General features: G+C 33.0%; 1 protein-coding gene across 1 annotated transcript; it reads left to right on the top strand.

The window, feature by feature from the left end:
- The first annotated feature begins 3,491 nt into the window (after positions 1-3,491).
- On the top strand, positions 3,492-18,061 carry LOC101505344 (lipid droplet phospholipase 1). The gene is made up of 11 exons (XM_004498013.4): positions 3,492-3,796; positions 4,008-4,075; positions 6,884-6,954; positions 9,813-10,052; positions 15,638-15,801; positions 15,903-15,958; positions 16,057-16,109; positions 16,194-16,308; positions 17,409-17,506; positions 17,669-17,797; positions 17,880-18,061. The coding sequence occupies exons 1-10, from the start codon at positions 3,672-3,674 to the stop codon at positions 17,738-17,740; spliced, it is 1,062 nt and encodes a 353-aa protein (XP_004498070.1). The 5' UTR covers positions 3,492-3,671; the 3' UTR covers positions 17,741-17,797; positions 17,880-18,061.
- Positions 18,062-19,843: the final 1,782 nt, after the last annotated feature.

Here is a 19,843-nt window from a genome sequence, read left to right as displayed (position 1 = left end):
TGCAGTAACAGTGTTGGTTTCTACATTCCACCCAAATCCAGTGTTCTGCAAAAGTGAATAGAACTCGTGATACATGGCTCGTAGTCGGTGCATTTTTTCCTTTAGTTGATCCATTTTAAAGGAACGATTAGTTATAGAATTCAACCTAGTAGTCATTGAGTTCCATGTTCTAGCATGAAATATACCATTTGGCATATTTCCTTTTGTAATTTCGTCAACCATAATATCAATAAAAGCTTTAGTTACAAAGTCAGGCCAAAGCTTTGATTCAAGACTGTCAACATTAGTTGCCATCTATAAACAATTCAGTCACTTAGTCAATGAGTTGATAAAAAAAATTCATAATCTATAACTTGGTAAGTAGCTAGGTTACATGTGCAACAGAGGCAAGCGCAGCAGCAGCTGCAGCAGGGGGTGCATCATGTGTGGCGAAAGAGGACGAAGTCGTAAGGAATTGCGAACGAAAGCTTGAATTCTTCATGTTTCTTTTTTTAATTCTCCAACCTGTTTAGTAAACAATATGTATCGATGTTATTTTTGTAGGATCCTATAAAATAAACAAGAAACTCATAACACTATATTACCCAACCTGTTTAGTTTGTACACTCCCATGTGTTTAAGCAATAACAACAACACTAATATGACAAAGGCAACTAAGTCTTATGTAATTACAATGGTTGGTATAGGAGAAGAAGTTGTTGGAGCCATTGGAAGGGTAATGAGAACAACTAAACAAATTCAATATCTTCTTCTTCCTTATAATCGACAAATATGTGTGAGTTTGAATTCTACCACTCAAGATCTCAGAACAAACTCATGTGTCATTCTTCGTTTTATCGACAGAAGTGAACAATCATTCGACAAGGCCACTCATACTTCGTACGCATTAAACTTTAAATTACTCTCAGTTTATGCGAATTCTATTTTTAATATTTTTCATTCAATTTAATTTAATTTAATGATGGTTTAACTCTCTCAATGTGTCTAGGCATACAACACATATTGTTGTTATAACCGTGAACTTAGTTACATTGATTGCAACACTAGGTAACCATTAATCCACTAGAACCTAGAAGTTTAATTAGTTATTGTATTTGGTTGATTTTCTTAAGTAATTAATGTGATTTAATTGATTGTTTGTTCACTTTGCTGTTTTTGATTCAGTTCTAATGCTACTGTATTGGCGTCCATGATTTATAATGTAAGATAGTGCATATTTTCAAAGTTTTTTCCTCTGCCTAAGTATTTTGCTATAACGTATATTTTAGATTGATTTCATTTCAGCTTAATTCTATGCCTTTGGATCCTAACAAGCCTGTGCTGGTTCTTAACCGGTTTTGATTATTTGCTTCACACGTGAGTAAATCAATTACACAATTAATCAAATTTTTAAATCGATATAAATTAATCATTTAGTGAACTGAATTAATCACGTTATTTTACGTGATTAAATGTGTCACATGTGTATTAAAAAGTGGATGCACATCAAACATTTTTGGTTTGAATTATAACAACTATGATTGAAGTCATTAAACTCTATTTTCATTGTGGATGCAGTTTTGCAGATGATGCATGTTCTACCTTTGAGAAATTTGTGAGAAGTCCACAGAATAGTAGCTTGGGTTCGATGTTAGCATGCATTAATGATTCATTATCTGGGAAATTGATAGCTGAAATTGGCAGCACCATCCACAGTTTCATAGTTGAGGTACAAAATTTTAATGTCATTCACTCAAATGTTTTGTATAACTAATTCAGTTTGATTATTTCTGATATATTCTGGTTTGTTTGTGTCTCAGTTGAATTCTAATGTGTCAGTAATGTATATTAAGTTCTTACATGTTGATTTCATAATATTTTCCAATCAATGTGTATTAGGCTGTACTTGGTAGAATATCAAACACCGATGGAAAAAAACTTGGATATTCTATATTAAATACAAACATTTGCATAACAACCAGTTTTTATAATCTGCCTAAAGTTTAGATTTGCTGGATCCTGTGTTGTAATGTAATGCTAACTATTGCATGTTCTAAATTGAAAACGAGAAAGAAAGCGGCGGTGGACATCTTATTTCGTGGTCACAAATTATTTGCAGCAAAAATTATGTAATAAGAATTCATACTCTTCATTCAAACAAGAATTAAAGAGAAAAATGAAACAAACAAACAAAAAAACACAAACAAAAGATGACTTTATAAACACCAAATTTATACTCATTGATCTCATATATATGCTAATATTGATTACAAATAGATCATGATTCAAAACACAAAGGAAATCAACAAATGAAAACCAACTTAATTCGAAAAATAAAATTCAATTTAAAACCCAAATTCAAAAAAACCGTAATCGAAAGAAAGGAAAAGAAAAACTAACCAAAAAAATTATCAGAGAGAATGAAGAACACAACAATGATCAAGAAGAGGGAATGAAGTGGATGAACTTGATTGAATCACAAGCTAGAGTTTGAATTGCAAATTTAGGGTTTATGCTTCAATGCGCGAGTGTTTCCATGGTTGCTTCTCGTTTCTGCTTCTGTCTACAGTGAAATGAGCAATTTTTATTTTATTTTATAAGTTTAACAAAATTACAATTATGCCATTAATGAAAATTACTTTTCCGTGAGCTTTCTTTTTAAAATTTAAAATTGGAAAAACCAAAAGCAAAACACTCTTTACATGTTTTGCTTTTTTAATTTTAAAAACTATAATATTAAAAACAATTTTATAAACCAGTTTTTAAAAATATGTAACCCAAACAAATTTTTTTATTTTTAAATTTTTTAAAATTATAATAGAGTTTTTGAAATTAAAATCAAACAGACCCTATGTTTTCGTTTTTTCCTTTTTAAAACATAAAATTAAAATAGTTTTGCAAAACTGTTGAATCTAAAAATCCCTAACAAACAATTTTTTTTTTTAAAATTAAAATACAGTTTTTAATAACTGTATCAAACAGATCCTTAATATTTCTCTATTCTATACCGAAAATCTTTTTTTAAGTTTTTCAGTAAATATCTTATATATCAGAAAACTTGTAAAAATTTTTTTTTGAAGATCGGAATTTTTCTAAACAGTTCTCTAAAAATTACTAAAAAACTTTTATCTAATCTTTTTACTGATTTTGGAAATGATGAAATGATAAAAAAATAAAAATATTTTTAGTATTTTCATAAATTTGTGGAAGTGTAAATATAAAAATGAAGGTACAGGTAAATTTTTCCTTAACCAATTCGCAAGGCACTACTCTACTTCGTGTCGGCATCGTTTTTTTTTTTTTTAAATAGATCGTCGACATGTGTTCTTTCGTTTTCCATACCAGTATTACATTTTTATTTATTATATTTAATATTTATTATAACTGATTTTATCTTGTTTTTATTGAAAAGTTTCCTTCGTTCCCAGCTAACAACTACCCATCGGCCATCACTACCCCACCAAACAACCCAACGTTATATCATTGAATTGAAATCATTTCTTCAAAACTTTATTTTCAAACTGTTACATTTTCTCCCACTTTCTCTTCTCTTTTCTCGAGAAAATTCTGCTTTCACTTAAAAACTCCAATTGCTTCGCCCGTAGCGAACTCTTACGAACACCGACTTCGTTTCGCTAGTTGCTGAAGTTTGATTGGAACTTGGCTAAACGAACGGGATTCTCGTTAATTCCATGGAGAAGAACGAGGTATTCACATCGGAATCCATCGATGGAAGCCGCGATGTTTGGAGTTCCAAATCCTCCGATTCTTCCTCCGCTGACCATCTCGTTGTCATGGTCAATGGAATTCTCGGAAAGTATGTGATTTTACCGCACTTTAAACTCTCGATTTTGCTGAAATGATGCGTTGTTAGATTGATTTTGTTTTGATGTTGATGTGTTGAATCTGTTGATTATTGTTATTCGATTGGAATCTTAAGATTTTGTTGAATTTTGTGTAACCAATTTCATAGACTCTATGTTGCTTTAGAGTGGATTATTCGTGTTTTAATTGTTTGTTCTCTGCAGTGCAACGGATTGGAAGTTTGCGTCAGAGCAATTTGTTAAAGAGCTTCCTGATAAGGTTTTTGTTCACTGTAAGGATCATGCTTCTCTGATTTCATTTCTGGAATGGTATTTCTGTCTTTGATCTCATTCAGAATTTCGTACTTATACGCTCAGTTTGAAAATTTGGAGAGGGAAAGTGAGATCAATCTTCCACTTTATTTATTTTGGACCAACTTTCCCACTTTATTTCAGAGATTGTTTTTGCAGAGAATGAGAAGGAAATATTTAGGATTAATATATTTTAAATTTTGAGAGTATTACAAAAGATGGAAAGGATTTGAATTTTTTCTAAGTACTCCAAAATATTCTCCAATACATTTTTGAGTTCCTCCACATTAGAGGGATTTTGTATTATGAAAAAAATAAAAAAACCTTCATTCTAGTTGGGAGACTATCCTTACTTCCTTTTTATCGAAGTCCTCCCCTCTTCTCGCCTTCTAAATTCCCAAATGGAGCCATAAACTACCTTGGAGCTCTAGCTGTGTCTTCCCCTTGAGAAGTAGACAACTTTGATATAGTGTCTTAGCAGTTTACTATAGCATCAGCCTTGGCATGGTGAATTTTAAGTGATTCACTAATCTAATTTATACTTGGTGGAATGTTTGTCTAAGGTTTTGGTGGCTTTAGTGGCAACCTAACTAACAAGTTTTGGACTTCCTTCTTGCTTAAGAAGGAGGCTTGTTTGCTTTCTTTTCTTATTTCTTACAACATCTTAATGAGTTATATTGATATTAAATTGTCTGCAACTTTTTTGCCTGAATAACAATTCTTAATCAACATGTTAAATGATTATTCATTGAAATAAAATGTGCATTTTATTTATTTATAAAGAGTATTTGTCATCTTTTTGAATTTAGTTTAATCATAGAACTGAACTTTATCTATATTGATACCTATACTCCTAATACTAATATAGGAAGATATATCATGATAATAATTAATAAATATAAAAACTAATCTAAGACAAGAAGCTAATCATAAAGGATAATAGGACTTGTTCATGATGGTGCAAGTTTTTTGTTTCAAATGAAAATTTTAAAGCAAAACGTGTTTGGCTAAAAAGGATCTAAATTGGTTTATAACTCAATTTTAGAACACTTACGTTCAAACAGAAAACATGTCTTTCATTATAGTTTTAATTTTAAAAAACTTGTCATTCCATCGTTCCCATCACTTTTGCGAATCTCCTCTTTCCACCCTAAATTCCACTTGTACTAGGTGGTGGTGGTACTCACAGTAGAGGAAGGTACTGAGTGATTGTAGTGAAGGGTGCTAGACAGGGGTGGCACGAGGCGAAAGGGTAGGAGGGTTTCAGGAAATGGTAGGGGGGCCTGACAGTGGTCTCGATGGAAGGTGGATGGAAATCGACAATGATAGTAGTGTGTCTATTTTCTAATGGTTGTGGCGGCAAAGGGTGGCAGGGGTGGAGGGTCCTTGCAAACTTGGTAAGTTCCTATAAAGCCCAAGTACATAACAGTAAGGTACAGGTGCAATACGAATATGTGGATATGGGAAATTTTTAAATTCAAGATATGATACAACCTAGATACATTAACAAAAAATTTATGACAAAGGTTTTATACATGCACAATATTTGTAAAGAAAAAGACATTGATTGTTTTTCATTAATATATAACTATAATGATCACAACTTAACAAAAAATAATACTAGCGATCAAACCAAAAATTATAGATTTTTGTCTAAATCATAATATATTTTAACCCTATATTAGTATATCAACTAAATCATAATTGGCAAAGAAGATGAAAACAGGTGGTGTGAGGGATTCTGTGTATTTTACGAGATAGAGGGTTTGCTTTCTATCACTTTCACAATTTAAAAACTAATATCAAAACTCCCATAAAAGATATATTTTATCCTCTATGTTAATCTGTCAAATTTTTTGTAAAAGGTAATAGTTTTAACTTTTAAAAATCTGATGTGTACTTGTATGTGTCTTGTGCCTATCCAACCCACTGAAGCCGTATCCAACAGTATTGTGCTGTTTCCATGACGTATTCGACGGTATCTTAGGAGTATTGGCATCGGATAGGTGATCGATGTTGATACTTTCCCTATTTTGGGGTATCTAGGCTTCATAACTAAGCACTTACATATTAAGCTTCATTTTATGAACGGTTAATTTAGCTTCTTACCCAAACACACCCTTAGGATTTTCTGATCTCACCAATCTACCAAAAGACTAATTGTATGGAAAAAAGAGCGATAGTCCATCCCAATTTTGAAACTAGGATCTTTTGGTCGATGTTATGATCAAATGATTTACTTGTTTCATCCCCCTTTCGATCCCTAGGCGAGATCTTGATTTTGACTACCTTGGTTTAAATCCTATTTAATCTGGCTCTATGCTTCCATTTGAATTACTCATGCTTCTCAGCTAGAACATAATTGGGCATCTTATAATTGCTGGGTTTGAACTGAAACTCAATGCCTTCCTTTAACAGTGGTTTTACGTTTCCTCCATTTTTATTCATTCAATTCTTTATTAACAACATGGCGCTGACCAAACCTCAATTTGACCTCTTTATTGCTTAACATGTTTTAGGCTCTTAGCCCAATGTTATACGCAGAACACCTTACTTTTATTGATTATGGAGATGTCTTTCAGAAATTGTAACAATAATGGATCTTTAACTGTTCATTATTAATTTTATTCAGTTCAAATGTTTAGATATATTTTTCTTGGTTCTATGCTTGTAGTATTAGGTGACTTCATTTGTTTAGCATATTAATATTAATTAGAGAATCCACCGTGGCTTTAAACTTTTTGCATATTGTGCTTGCTTTTACATTCTTCCCATCTTTTTTCATTCAGGTAGTGAACGAAATGTGTCTACGCTGACACTAGATGGAGTGGACATAATGGGGGAGCGATTGGCAGAGGAGGTTAGTATCTGAATATATAGGAGATTTTTTATGAATCTAAGGTCTTGTGAAAATTAATTTACTGTAACTTCTCTAGGTTCATTATCCCTAGATTATATAACCCTATATTTGTTTATATTAATATAAAAGTTATTCTGTTCTTGAAATAAGCTTTTACAGCATAAAATATGTTTTTACATATTTTATCTGCTGTTGAAAATTTTCTTTGTAGATTAATAAAATGCTCAAAAGTGATATATAGTAAAGCAAACGACTTCTTTGTATGGTAGAATTGTGGAATGGTTGATTGTTTACAAGCTTTGGGCTGGGAAAACTGATTCTCTATATTTAACAATGAAGCCCAAGATAGACCACTGGGCACAGGTGGATCAGTTTTTGGACTCAAATCATTGGAAGCCCAAGATTAGGATTATATGGGTAAGATTAAAGGAATGCGTAGAGGAGAGAATTACTTACATGGGCTGAGTTGGCAAGTTTGTTAGGCCATGCAGTATAAGTAGTGGGGAGAAGGAGTGAAGGGTAGTAAATAGTTGCTATTTGGTTATTAGGCAGAGAAAGAGTTTCTTTGAGGAGCTAAAGCTCTAGAACTACAAGTTCAACCTTCTGTAATAGACTAATAGTTCCCTTTCCAAAAATTTCAATGTATATTACTATTTTTGTTCTCTTAAATTGGGTTCTCAATATACTTAACGAGTTGGTTCCTCCCACATACAATACTATAAAAACTTGAAATTTTTTTGAAAACTAAAGATATAGTATGAGTCTTGTCGAATTGCGGCCATAACGGATATTGGTGGCGGAAATTGAGCATACCGCCATACAAAGTTCATGGCATGGCGGGTTTCACATTGCGAGGCCATGGCGGCCGCCACGAAGGTAATGGCCATGGTGGCACGACGAGAAATGGCGGAAAAAGCGGCTGAATTGAAAAAAATCTGGACTTCGGTCACGAAAGCCGACCTGACCCCAAATGGATTAAAAATTGGAAACTCTAACACAATGGCTCTTTTTCTTTTCCTTTTCTCTCAATTTTCACTTCTCCTCTACGACCTCTTCTATTTTCTCATCTGCAACTGCGCTTTTCTCGAGACCTACTGCGACTGCTCTTCTTCTTCCTTCTGAGGGTGTGACTCTTTTCTTCCTTGCTCTGTATTTCTTTTTTTTTCTTCTGAAAGTGCTGATCTGTTTTTTCTTTCTGAAAGTTCAGCTGTGTTACTTTTTATTTTCTTGCTTTTCTATTTTTATTTTTTTTATCTTTTATTTTGTATGTTTATTCGTATATACTTCTTTTATTTGTATATTTTTTCACGTTCTGCTCTATTTTACTTTGTATGGCTCTTTTTTTTTTTCTCCCCGTATCTACTCATTCTTTTTCCATTTTTGTATATTTATTTTTCTATCATCTTTTTATTCACTGTTTTCAAACTTCATCTCTATTTTATGTACTGTATTTTTTTCTTCAAACATTTTTATATCTTTTATTCACATTTTTTTATTTTGTTTTCATCTAGAGACTTTTACATTATGTTTGCATCGTTGTTTTATAATTTTGTTGTTATTTTGAAGTCTTGAATTTGATGAGAAGTGATTTTAGTTTATTTATGACATTGTGATTGAGACAAATGATATTTTCTATCAATTAAGTCTATGGTTTTTGCTTTTCATGGCATATATTGGTAGTCTTTTTGGTGTTTTAATTATTTTTGCTGTTTGTTTTGTGTGTGTGTGTGTGTGTATATATATATATGTATATATTATAGGTTTTTTAATTGTCTGCCATAACTTCCACCATTTGCTGTTACGCCATCTGCCATATGTTTATGGTGGATTTTTGGCTCGCCGCCATCCGCTATTGAAAAAATATTTTTATTACGTAAATGCATAATTTTTGTAAGGATCCAGATATTTTATTTATGTATATACTACTATAGGAGTAGATGATTATCACAATTTACAAAAGATACATGTGACCATAACAAAAATGCATGGAGACACATTTCATCCATACAATTTTTTCCTAACCAATGTCAAGATTCACAAAAGCATCATTAGTCTTATTCAAAAGAAGTTTAGGCTCTATTTTTTTATTTTTAAAAATAAAAACTAGGGAAGGGGAAATTATTATTAATAACGATGACACTAGTGGCCAGTTTTACAACTATTTCATTCCCTCATTGCCTACTATTTATTGTCTAATACTATCTGTATCATTTCCATGCCCCCATTTTTGGCATCCCCAAACATATAGCCTACTATTTATTGTCTAATACTATATGTATCATTTCCATCACCCCAAAACATATAGCTTAGTTAATTTATCAAGAGATAACTATGCCAAGTCAAAAAGTCCACCATCATTATCAAGTAGATCAGGTACATCTCCAATAATGTCCCACAACCTTGTTTTTCCCTTGTTGTACCCTCAAAGAATGAACAAAGAAATATGTACTCCATTCTACTTGCAACGTAATGAAGAACAGAGTTGTACAAAAAGCTATAAGACTAGTTCTTTTGAGTGGTATCCCAAAATATCGAAGTTGTTCCCAATTGTATTGGTTGATAATGTCTCTTAAAAAAGAACCAGAGGATACTCCTTGGATGCGTACGCTTGAGCAAATTTGAAGTATCTAGGTTTCATAGGTTTTTGCCGAAGAGAAATTAAATTAGACTCTGATCATTTCAAATAAGAAAGATGTTACGTTAAGATGAATAATTTCTCCTATTTACCTTCAAATAAATCAGTGTATTTAACCAGCGAAATGCAATATTTTGAGATTGTTGCTTATATAGTTGTATATTGTGGTATTATGTACATGATGTTTATTGCTATAAGTACTAACAGAAAATTAAACTCATAGGTCCTTGAGGTGATTCGTAGAAAGCCAAATATGCGTAGAATCTCCTTTATTGCACACTCAGTTGGAGGATTAGTGGCACGATATGCTATTGGGAGGCTATATAGGCCACCTGAAAAAGAACCTGTGCAGGACTTAATCAATAAAGGTAAGGTGGACTCGATAGGTACAATATGCGGCTTGGAGGCAACAAATTTCATAACTGTTGCTACACCTCATCTAGGGTCAAGGGGTAATAAGCAGGTATCAACATTGCATCTTTAAGTTTACTTTATGTTGCTAATGTTCTCAATCTCCAATCGCAATAAATATCGGTTTATTCGAATTGTGCTATGCACAAGTGGTATAGCCGCTATTTGACAGGATTTTGTACTAAATAACATATTGTGGAACAATAGCGGTTTGTTCAAATTCCGCTACATTATAGATGCTATTTAACAACACTGTGTTGCCTTAATATAGTGATAGGAATAAAGAGTCTTTTGACGATGTAATTAATCTAGCATAGCTTAGTGTTAGGTAATGACCTATATTCTATTCTCTTTGCTGTATAATAAATAACACTCAATTCTCTTCTCCTTGATAAAGTGTTTATCAATCTCAACATGTTTTGTACGGTCATCCAAGACTGGATTATGGGCTTATACTGATTGCAACCTTGTTGTCGCAGTACAACTGCAAAGGGACAATTACAGTGTTTCCTAGCTCTTCTACTACTCTTTTCAGTCATAGAACCTCACAAATTCCTTGAGCCATTAATCTGAATTCAGCCTCAATACTACTCCTAGCAACAACACTTTGTTTTTTACTCCTCCAGGTGACAAGATTATCCCATAGGAAAGTGCAATAACCTGATGTTGATCTTCTGTCACTGTCAGTAATAGAACCAGCCCAATCCACATCCATATGAACTTCAATTCCTCTTTTTTCAGTTTTCCCAAAAAAGAGACATTCTCTGGCGTGCCTTTTAAGTACATGAGAATCTTATAAACAACCTCAAGATGTTCTTCATATGGAGAATGCATAAATTGACTCACCATGCTTACAACAAAGGCAATATCTGGACAAGTGTGGGACAAATAAATAAGTTTACCAACAAGTCTTTGATATCCGCCTAAATCTACAAGAACACCCTAACTTCGCCAAGCATGGTCTTTACTTCTATCGGGTGCCTGAGGTTCCATATAGACTTCTTCCTCTAAGTTCCCATTTAGGAATGCATTTTTCACATCCAATTGAATCAATGGCCAGTCAAGGTTCACTGCAATTGAAAGAATTACTCTTACTGTGTTAACTTGGCCACTGAGGAAAATGTTTTAAAGTAATCTACTCCACATGTTCAAGTGAAGCCCTTAGCTACTAGGCGGGCCTTGTATCTTCCCAAGGAGCCATCTGAGTTCTATTTCAAGTTGAACAACCACTTACAACCAACAATCTTCTTTCCATAAGGTAGATCCACTTTCTCCCAAGTTGCATTCTTCTCTAGGGCTCTCATCTCCTCCAAAACTGCTTCCCTCCATTGAGAAGCATTTAGATCTTCCTGAATATTGTTAGGAATAGCATTACGAAAAATTTGTGAAATAAAAACACAATATGAAGGTGAGATATTTTTGTAAGACACAGTTTGATAAGGGATGTTTTGTACAAGATCTAGTATCTTTCCTAAGGGAAATGGGAAGATGAAGGTCATCATAAATAAGAGAGTTTGGCTAAGAGTTACCCGCTGAATTATTGTCAAGGTGTGGTGTAGAACTACCATGAATTTTGATAGGACACTAGATATTGGGCCTTGGCCCAATAGATAAGTTGATTAGAGAATAAGAGTTCGTTAGTATATTCACCGACTTTATGGAATTTTGTTATAAAAGAGAGGGAAAAGTAGTTAGAAAATCATTCAGAAATATAGTTAGAAAACAGTTAGGAGAATATTTCTCTGGATTAGGAGCAGTTGTGCTCTGGTTTAGGAGTTCTTAGAACTCTGGTTTAGTTACTTTTCTGCATTTTCAGATTTCCAGCATTGTAAGAGCTTCAGAGCTCATCAATTCCTGTCAATAAAATTCTGGTTTCTATCAAATTTCACTATCCATCCTTTGAGTAGATGATTGGGGTTGCTGGACAGTGGCTAGCTTCCTTTTTTCAGCCTGGTGTTCTTTTGTATATACCAAACCTTTGTGCCTTTCCCATTTTCCTCTGTTGGGTCAGTTTCGTTATCTTGAGATGCATCACAAGATTATGTGGGTTTGCAGAATTATCTGGTTCATTTAATTCATTTGTTTCTACCACTTTTTCATTTTCTACCTCATGATTTTCCTCAAAACTTTCCAAAGAATTTCCTTACTTTGTTTTAAAATTATCTAGAACAATATTGGGAATTCAAAGCAAAAATCAGAAGTGTCTAAGAAGCCATCATCACTACCGTGCTCCCCTGAAGGATACCCAACAAAAATGCATTTTGAGGTCAAGTTTTGAAAGCTTGGGATCATGATTATGAAAAAACGCTACACTTCCAAAAATTCTCAAGGGAATGTCTGTTGACGTGTAGCTGGAAAACAAGTAGTAAATATTTTTGAAGGAGTTTTAAATTCTAAAATTCTGGTAGGAAGTCTATTAATTAAATATGTTGCAGTCGAAATAGCATCTCCCCAAAGGCACTTGGGAACTTTTGTTTGGAAGCTTAAAGCCCAAGCAACTTCTAGGAGTTGTTTGTTTTTCCTTTCTACAATTTCATTCTGCTGAGGGGTATTTGTGCAAGAACACTGATGCACAATATCCCTTGTAGTGAAGAAGTTGCCCGAAATTTTATTAAAAAATTCCTTGCCATTATCTCTGCAAAGAATCCTGATCTGAGTTCGAAATTGTGTGAGAACCATTTGATAAATTTTTTTGAAAGCAAGTGCAATATCGGATTTTTCTTGTAAAAGGAACACCCAAGTGAACCTAGTGTGATTATCAATAAAAGTAATGAACCAGCGTTTTCCAGCCATTGTTGTGATCTTAGAGGGACCCCAAACATCACTATATAGTAAATGGTGCAGATTTTTTGTAGGGTTGAGAGGGAAAAATGGCATGGTGATGCTTAGCTAACTCACATCTAAGAGAAAACTGATTTTTATTCAAAAACAACTTGGGAAACAAATGTCTTAAATGTTGGACATTAGGATGTCCTAATCCATAATGCCATAACAAAATATCTTTATCAATAACAGATAGAACTAAAACAAGCTTGCTGGCCTGGTATTCCAAAAGAGTGGCAATTATTGAGAACCTTTGTCCTTTCTAGCACCCCAATCATCTCACCCGAGGATAAATCCTGAAATTCACAATGAGAAGACCAAATGTTAATTCAACAATTGTGGTCAAGGGTTAATATACTCACAGACACAAGATTGTAGGATAATTTTGGGACATGAAGGACATCCTTAAGAGTTAAAGAAGGAGAAATGGTAACACTTCCTTTTCCAGCTACTGAAGCTAAGGAACTATCTGCAAGTTTAACCTTTTGGTTTCCTGCACAAGGTGTATAAGAGGAAAAATATTGCGGTATACTAGTATATGGTCAGTGGCTCCTGAATCTAATATCAAGGAGTCATTGGATCTTGCACATGCGGCTGTAGCAATGAAATGATTACCTGACTGGGCTATAGAGCAAGATGGATTAGAGGTTCCTACAAAGTGAGATTGAAATTGTTTTCCATTCAATTTGTGGACGGTAATTTGAAGAGAGTGGTCATTAACTGAGAAAGCTGCTGGTGTGGATCGAGTTTCATTTTCCGGAGTCCCCTGAGTTGTATTGCACAGAGTCTCCCCTGTTTTGTGTTGGCTGCACCTTCTAGGGTCATCGTGCCACTGCTCATGTCAGAGTTGGCTAAACTATAACCCACCATGGCAGCCTTGTAGTTCATGATCGAACCCTAAAAGCTCTGATACCATGTAGTAATATTTGTTTTTTATTATGTTTAATATTACAGCTGAGTAATACAGCTTAAATAGAGAAAATAGAGGGGACAGATTCCTGAATTAAAGGAATCACATACTAAGAAGGGAATATAAGCTATGTAGCACCGACACTTCAAATTGGCTCAAATAATAATAACCCACATACAAAAGCTACCACAAAAAGAAAGATGTACAACAAAACGAAAATCAAGCTCACTATTACCAATTCCTAGAGATACATTCCATAGGATCCACACTCCACTCATAAAAGAGACAAACCGACAATTTAGATCAAGCTAAAAACCATTTCCAAGCATGGACTTTGATATGTTCCGCTGCCACCTCACATATGTAACTATAATATTTTGTGGTGCAAGAGGGAAGTCGATTTCAATAAGTAAGGTATAGGTTAAGTAATCTAATTTTTGTTTTAGGAATAATTTATTTAGAAGTTGAGGACAAGCCTTGTTGCAATGGCAAGGTTGTTGCTTTATGAAATGGTGTTCTTGAATTCAAATGATAGATTTGACCTCTGTGCTGGAGGGGTAAGGTTGTGAACGTTTGATTTTTCAGTAGAACCCATTTTAAGTCACTGATAGATCATGTATCTTTAGATCTCAATTAATGGTTTGGTAGATCATGTATCTTTAGATCTCAATTAATGGTTTGGTCTGTAATTTTCTCCAACCTACCCTAGGGATTGAACTATCCTTTACTAAGTCAATCCTCCGTGTTAGTGCTTCTGTAGGTTTTCTCCACACATGCCAAAAGCCTCAAACTACTTGGCAAAATCATGTTGGTTTATATCAGAATGTGATTTTTAGTCACATCATCCTGCTCTTAATATCAAAGCATACATTGGTCCTAATATTATCTTCATAAGGATGAAGATCTAAAGCTTCGAAATTTCAGATATTGACCAATGTATGCTTTCAAGTGGCATTAGTGAATTAAAATAGTACAAGCACAAAGCCAAATGGTAGTCTAACAATATTCATTGTGCATCTAACAGGATATTTTATAAATTTTATAGTTTTCTTAAGCCTCAAGTCACAGTTTATTTAGGTTACTAGTATCACTCTAATAATCTATTTAGCTACCAAAGATTCATTGATTTGGAATTCGAATGAAACCCTAGCAGCCCAAACAAGTGATACCCCTATTAGTTGTTTGATGCCTGAGAACCTTAGCTAGCTAGCCTAAGTCTTTTCCTTTTTTCCAATTTAATGTCTTAGTCAATCTGCTTACTCAGCAAGAGAGCTCAGAGTTATTGTTCTTATCATCCCACAGCATATGCCCAAATTCTATAAAATCAAAAGCAAGTGTTTGTGGTTACGGTCACTTTTTGCAATATTGCAGATTAATGTGACTGATGCAACCGCAATTGTAAACGGAGAGTCCTCAATAACTAATGTTGTGGCCACAGCTGTGGTTGAAGTGCCCAAAATCAATTATCAAGGGCCGAGTCATTGATATACTGTATCTTTTAATTTTTGGTTCCATGTAAATTAATTTTAAAAGTGTCCAAAAAGAACCATATGCTTTTGGAGTGTAATTTGAATTTCTCCATTATATATAATTTTTCTTTGAACCTTTTATCTATTTCTTTGTCATGTTTATCTTTTATATAGAGTGAATGAGAATTTATGGATTTGTTTTGATAGATAGATATGATTTTTATTTTTGTTGTACGCTGCGTTGCATATATTTGTTTTGCATCAAAGTATTACATGTTGAAATAATATTCAAGGTGACATGTATATGAATGGTTGCGTCTTATCATCAAATGAACATGAAATCTTGCATTTGTTTTGGACATTTTCATTAAAAAAGGTCGCGTTAGCTTTTGTTATTTGGGTATTTAAACATGTCAACTGGGTTTTGAATTTCAGGTTCCATTTCTTTTTGGGGTAACTGCATTTGAGAAAGTTGCAAGCTATGTTATTCATTGGATTTTTAGAAGAACAGGTCGACATCTTTTCCTTACCGATGATGATGAGGGAAAACCTCCATTGCTTAGACGCATGGTTGAAGACTATGATGAATGTTATTTCATGTATGTTTATAGTTTACTCATGTTAATTTCCTTTTTTACAGGGACTTTGTTTCCTTTAAAGGCTCTCTATGTCTTTCAAATTACTGTCATCCTTTGTGCAGGTCTGCATTGCGTACTTTCAAACGCCGGGTTTTATATTCAAATGTGCACCATGACCGTATCCTTGATATTTTCTACATCTCTCTAACTATTATTGGTGCATTTAGCTTTCATATTGCATATTTTTTTATTTGGTTTTCCTATATAAAAACTTAGATATTGTTGGCTGGAGAACATCATCTATTAGACGTGATAATGAACTTCCAAAGGTATATTTACTGACATTTTTTAGTTCTATTTGATTTTTGGATCATTCGTTATCATTCAGTGATGTAAAACTATTTGGTTGGTAGTGGGAGGATATCCTCAATGAAAAATATCCACATGTTGTATATGAAGAGCGCTGCAAGGCTTGTGATGCTGAGCAGTGTGACATAACAGAAGAGAGCGGCTCTGATAAGATAGAAGGTATCTCCATTTTTTTCTCAAAACCAATGTAATGTGATATTTACATTGTAAGCAATTATAAAAGATGTATGATATTTTGGAAGTTCCCTCATTGTAGTTTTTTGCTCCTCCACACTACTCTTAAATGGTTGGCCTTTCCTTGCTTTGCATATTCCATATAATCATTAGCCAATTGATTCTGTCTACAACATTACGAGCCTTGTTGACCTAATATCGTTGTTCAATAAATGTTGACATATACTGTTGTTTTTAGTACTATAGATACTATTCAGCTCCTTCTTACTTGATAAGAGTTACCCCCCTAACTTTCTCTCTGAAGCATATGCTTCTTTTTCTTCACCTAACATCTAATTTGGAAAGGTTTCCTAGTAGATCTTATAAGAACCCAGAACATTCTACAAATAACACTTTAAGATACAATCAAGCTATATATTTTGGACATTTTTAATAAAACTTCATATTGGGGAATGTTTATGTGCTAATTGGTCTAAATATGTCAGCTTTAATGTTGTAAAGGTGTGTAGATGTGGAGCTTAACATTGTGTAGGTGGGAGTGTTTGTCTGGGATCTTAAGAATATAGCATGAGGTTGTCATGTTGTGTAAATTTTGCCTATTTATTGCACTTCTTGTGCTCTATTTAGTGCTGTTTTAATTCAATTTTGCCTTTATAGAAAAGATGATTTCTCTCCAAATGCATACTTTAATTAAATCTATATACATTACAATCTCAGTTGAAAGATGAACATCAAACCACGAGAAATGTGAAACAATTCTGAGAAAATTTCCAATGATGGCAAATTTCTTTTGATTGTTTATATACTTACTTGGGTCAGCTATATTAGGAGATACCATCAAAAGAGTTTTTACTCAAAATGGTTATACCCATCTACTAAATTTAGTTTTCTAGAACCAATAGTGTTTATTGATCCCTTCATAGCAGGCCTTACCTAATAGGATAAGATTTGATTGTTATTGCCGCTGTTGATCTTGCTCTTAGAGATTAAAAGTAGTTTGATGTTCGACAATAGAGTCATGTGTGGTCTATTTCGTTACGCTGTCTTCAAATTGTAAGATTTATAACTGGAATGAACACTTGCAGAGGAGCTGGTAACAGGTTTGTCTTGTGTGTCATGGGAAAAAGTAGATGTTAGCTTCCACAGTAGCAGACAGAGATTTGCTGCTCATAGTGTCATTCAGGTTTGTGTCTTGCTATTGCCTGCATCCTTCTAACATTTGATCAAGTTAAACTCTATTGATATAGCAATCTTTTGAATCACATGATATTTTATTTCTTTGACTACATTGCTTACCTGCCCGTGTTCTTCCTCTATCTTATCTGCATTTGCTGCTATTTTACAGGTCAAAGACCAAATCTCACATATAGAAGGTGCAGATGTTATACAACATATGATTGACCATTTTCTTACATAGAAGTTGTCCGTCTTCAGAGTTGTATATATACCGCTTAGCAATATAAGCTTTGCATAGGTATATTTAAAATGACCACCATATCTATTATTAAACCTGATTGATAATATCAAGCTTATCTGAAATTGTGAATTCTTTGCAGGATGGAAACAACTGGTTTCCGAGGAACCAAATTCTCCATTAGTTGAGGTGAAGAGTTGTAATTTTGTTTGTCATCATGAATCTCATGATCCTTGACAATGTATTATGATGTATCATGTATGTGTATGATAAGTAGATCGGAAGTTTTTATTCTTCAATGAAAGTATTTGAATCAGCAAGTTATTATTGATGTTAAATTCCATTTGGCAATAATAACATAATGTTAATCAAAGAAATTATAGAAAAATAATCACTACTCGTAAAAAAAAAACGAGATCGAATTACTTTCTCTAAGAATTTTTGAAAATGTTTAAGGGTTAGGAAAAAAGATAAGGTAAGATATAAACCATCATATTGTGTCAAGTTAGCATTTGATAAATGATGAGTTAATGTTGAATTATATCCTATCTTATTTTTCTAGTTAAAAAATTTTGTCTTGAATATGAGCAAAGTTAGATACTACAAGAATAGAATAAGAAATATTATTTACTAAATTATTTTTATAAATATAATTTTAAGATATTTAAAAAATTATATTTAAATAAAATATAAATTAATAAAATAATAAAATTAAATATTAAAATTAAAAATAAAATATTAATAAATATATATGATTTTATTACAAGACATTTTTTCAATTTATATAATCTAATAAATTAAAAATGTGTTGAAATAAAATATTTGAAGTTAATTATTAGTCAAAATTCGAAAATAAGAATATCAATTTTAAAATTAATTATATTGGCGCATGCTCAAACTGACGTATGAGGAATTTAAGGACTAAGCGTGAACAATGATGCTCAGACTAACATATGAGCAATATTATTCCTCGGTTTTTACACAAAACTTACACTAAAGTTCAAAACGATTGCAAAATATTAGAACAAGCTTCTAAAATATTCTCTAATTCAAATAAGAAGTATGAATGCCTCTTTAAATGATCCACCACCATTTTAAAGTCCATCAAAAGTGATTTTATCCAAGCCAAGTCCTTCTGTCCATTGGAGTGCACGCAACAACTTCATTGCCTCTCCCTGATCAGTCGTTGGGAGGTAGAAAGGAATGTATTATGTTCTTGCCGCAATGAAATTCCCTTGGTGATCACGCAAACACATGTCAATAGTCATAGCTCCAGGTTGTTGAAAGAATAATGCTTCTATGTTGCACTTTATCACCCTGGTATCTAGTCACCGTCTCAACACTACAGCTCGCGAGCTGCTTCCCCTGAACCATGTGTGTCTGCACTAGAGTTGTCAAAAAAATCCTCAATTCCTAGATTTCTTTAATTTTGTTTTTTTTATTAAACTCTTAATATCAGGCCCCTATCAAAATAATTGTTTTTAAATTTTGACTCATTATTTTATGGGACTTACGGCCCCCCAATGTTTTGTTAATTTTGAGATTTTTTTTTTGAATTTTTTTTTTGAAATTTATTTTTTTTCGAAAAAAATAAAATAAAAATATTTTTTCTCAAAAAAATTTGTGAGAAAAATGAATAAAAATTCTCGAAAAAATCGATTTTTTTTCTCGAATAAAAAAAAATAATGACCAATGGTGGAAACGATCAACTCACACTTGAGTAACATCAAGTTTTTGAGTTTAATGATGAAAGTACACTATTAGAGTGATTGAATTACTTGACAATAGATACATCCCAAAGGTTAAATGTACTTGAACCATAAAATAAAAATGGTAGCATGAAGTCTCCTCTTAATGGTCATATAGCATATATTTGCTGGAATGTATAATTATGAGTGTATTTCTAATGTAGTCCACTTATATGAGAATGAAGTGGACTGCTTCATAGAGTTCAAGGGTTTGACTTTTAAATTCTCATGAAAATATGAGACACATGACCTAATCAAACCTTTATAATTTGATCAATGGTACCGAGATTTCATGTGTGAGTTATGCACACTTGTTCTAATGAATGGTTGGTTCAAAGCTTGTCTACCAATCTATTCG

The sequence above is a fragment of the Cicer arietinum genome, chromosome 4 (genome assembly GCF_000331145.2).
Source record: "Cicer arietinum cultivar CDC Frontier isolate Library 1 chromosome 4, Cicar.CDCFrontier_v2.0, whole genome shotgun sequence".
In the NCBI taxonomy this organism is placed as follows: domain Eukaryota; kingdom Viridiplantae; phylum Streptophyta; class Magnoliopsida; order Fabales; family Fabaceae; genus Cicer; species Cicer arietinum.
This window is presented reverse-complemented; position numbering and strand designations above follow the sequence as displayed.

Coding starts and splice junctions, on each gene's coding strand:
- LOC101505344 (XM_004498013.4), top strand. CDS start 3,672: ATGGAGAAGAACGAGGTATTCACATCGGAATCCATCGATGGAAGCCGC. Junction 10,053..15,637: donor GGTCAAGGGGTAATAAGCAG/GTATCAACATTG, acceptor TTTGAATTTCAG/GTTCCATTTCTTTTTGGGGT. Junction 17,507..17,668: donor CTGCTCATAGTGTCATTCAG/GTTTGTGTCTTG, acceptor GCTATTTTACAG/GTCAAAGACCAAATCTCACA.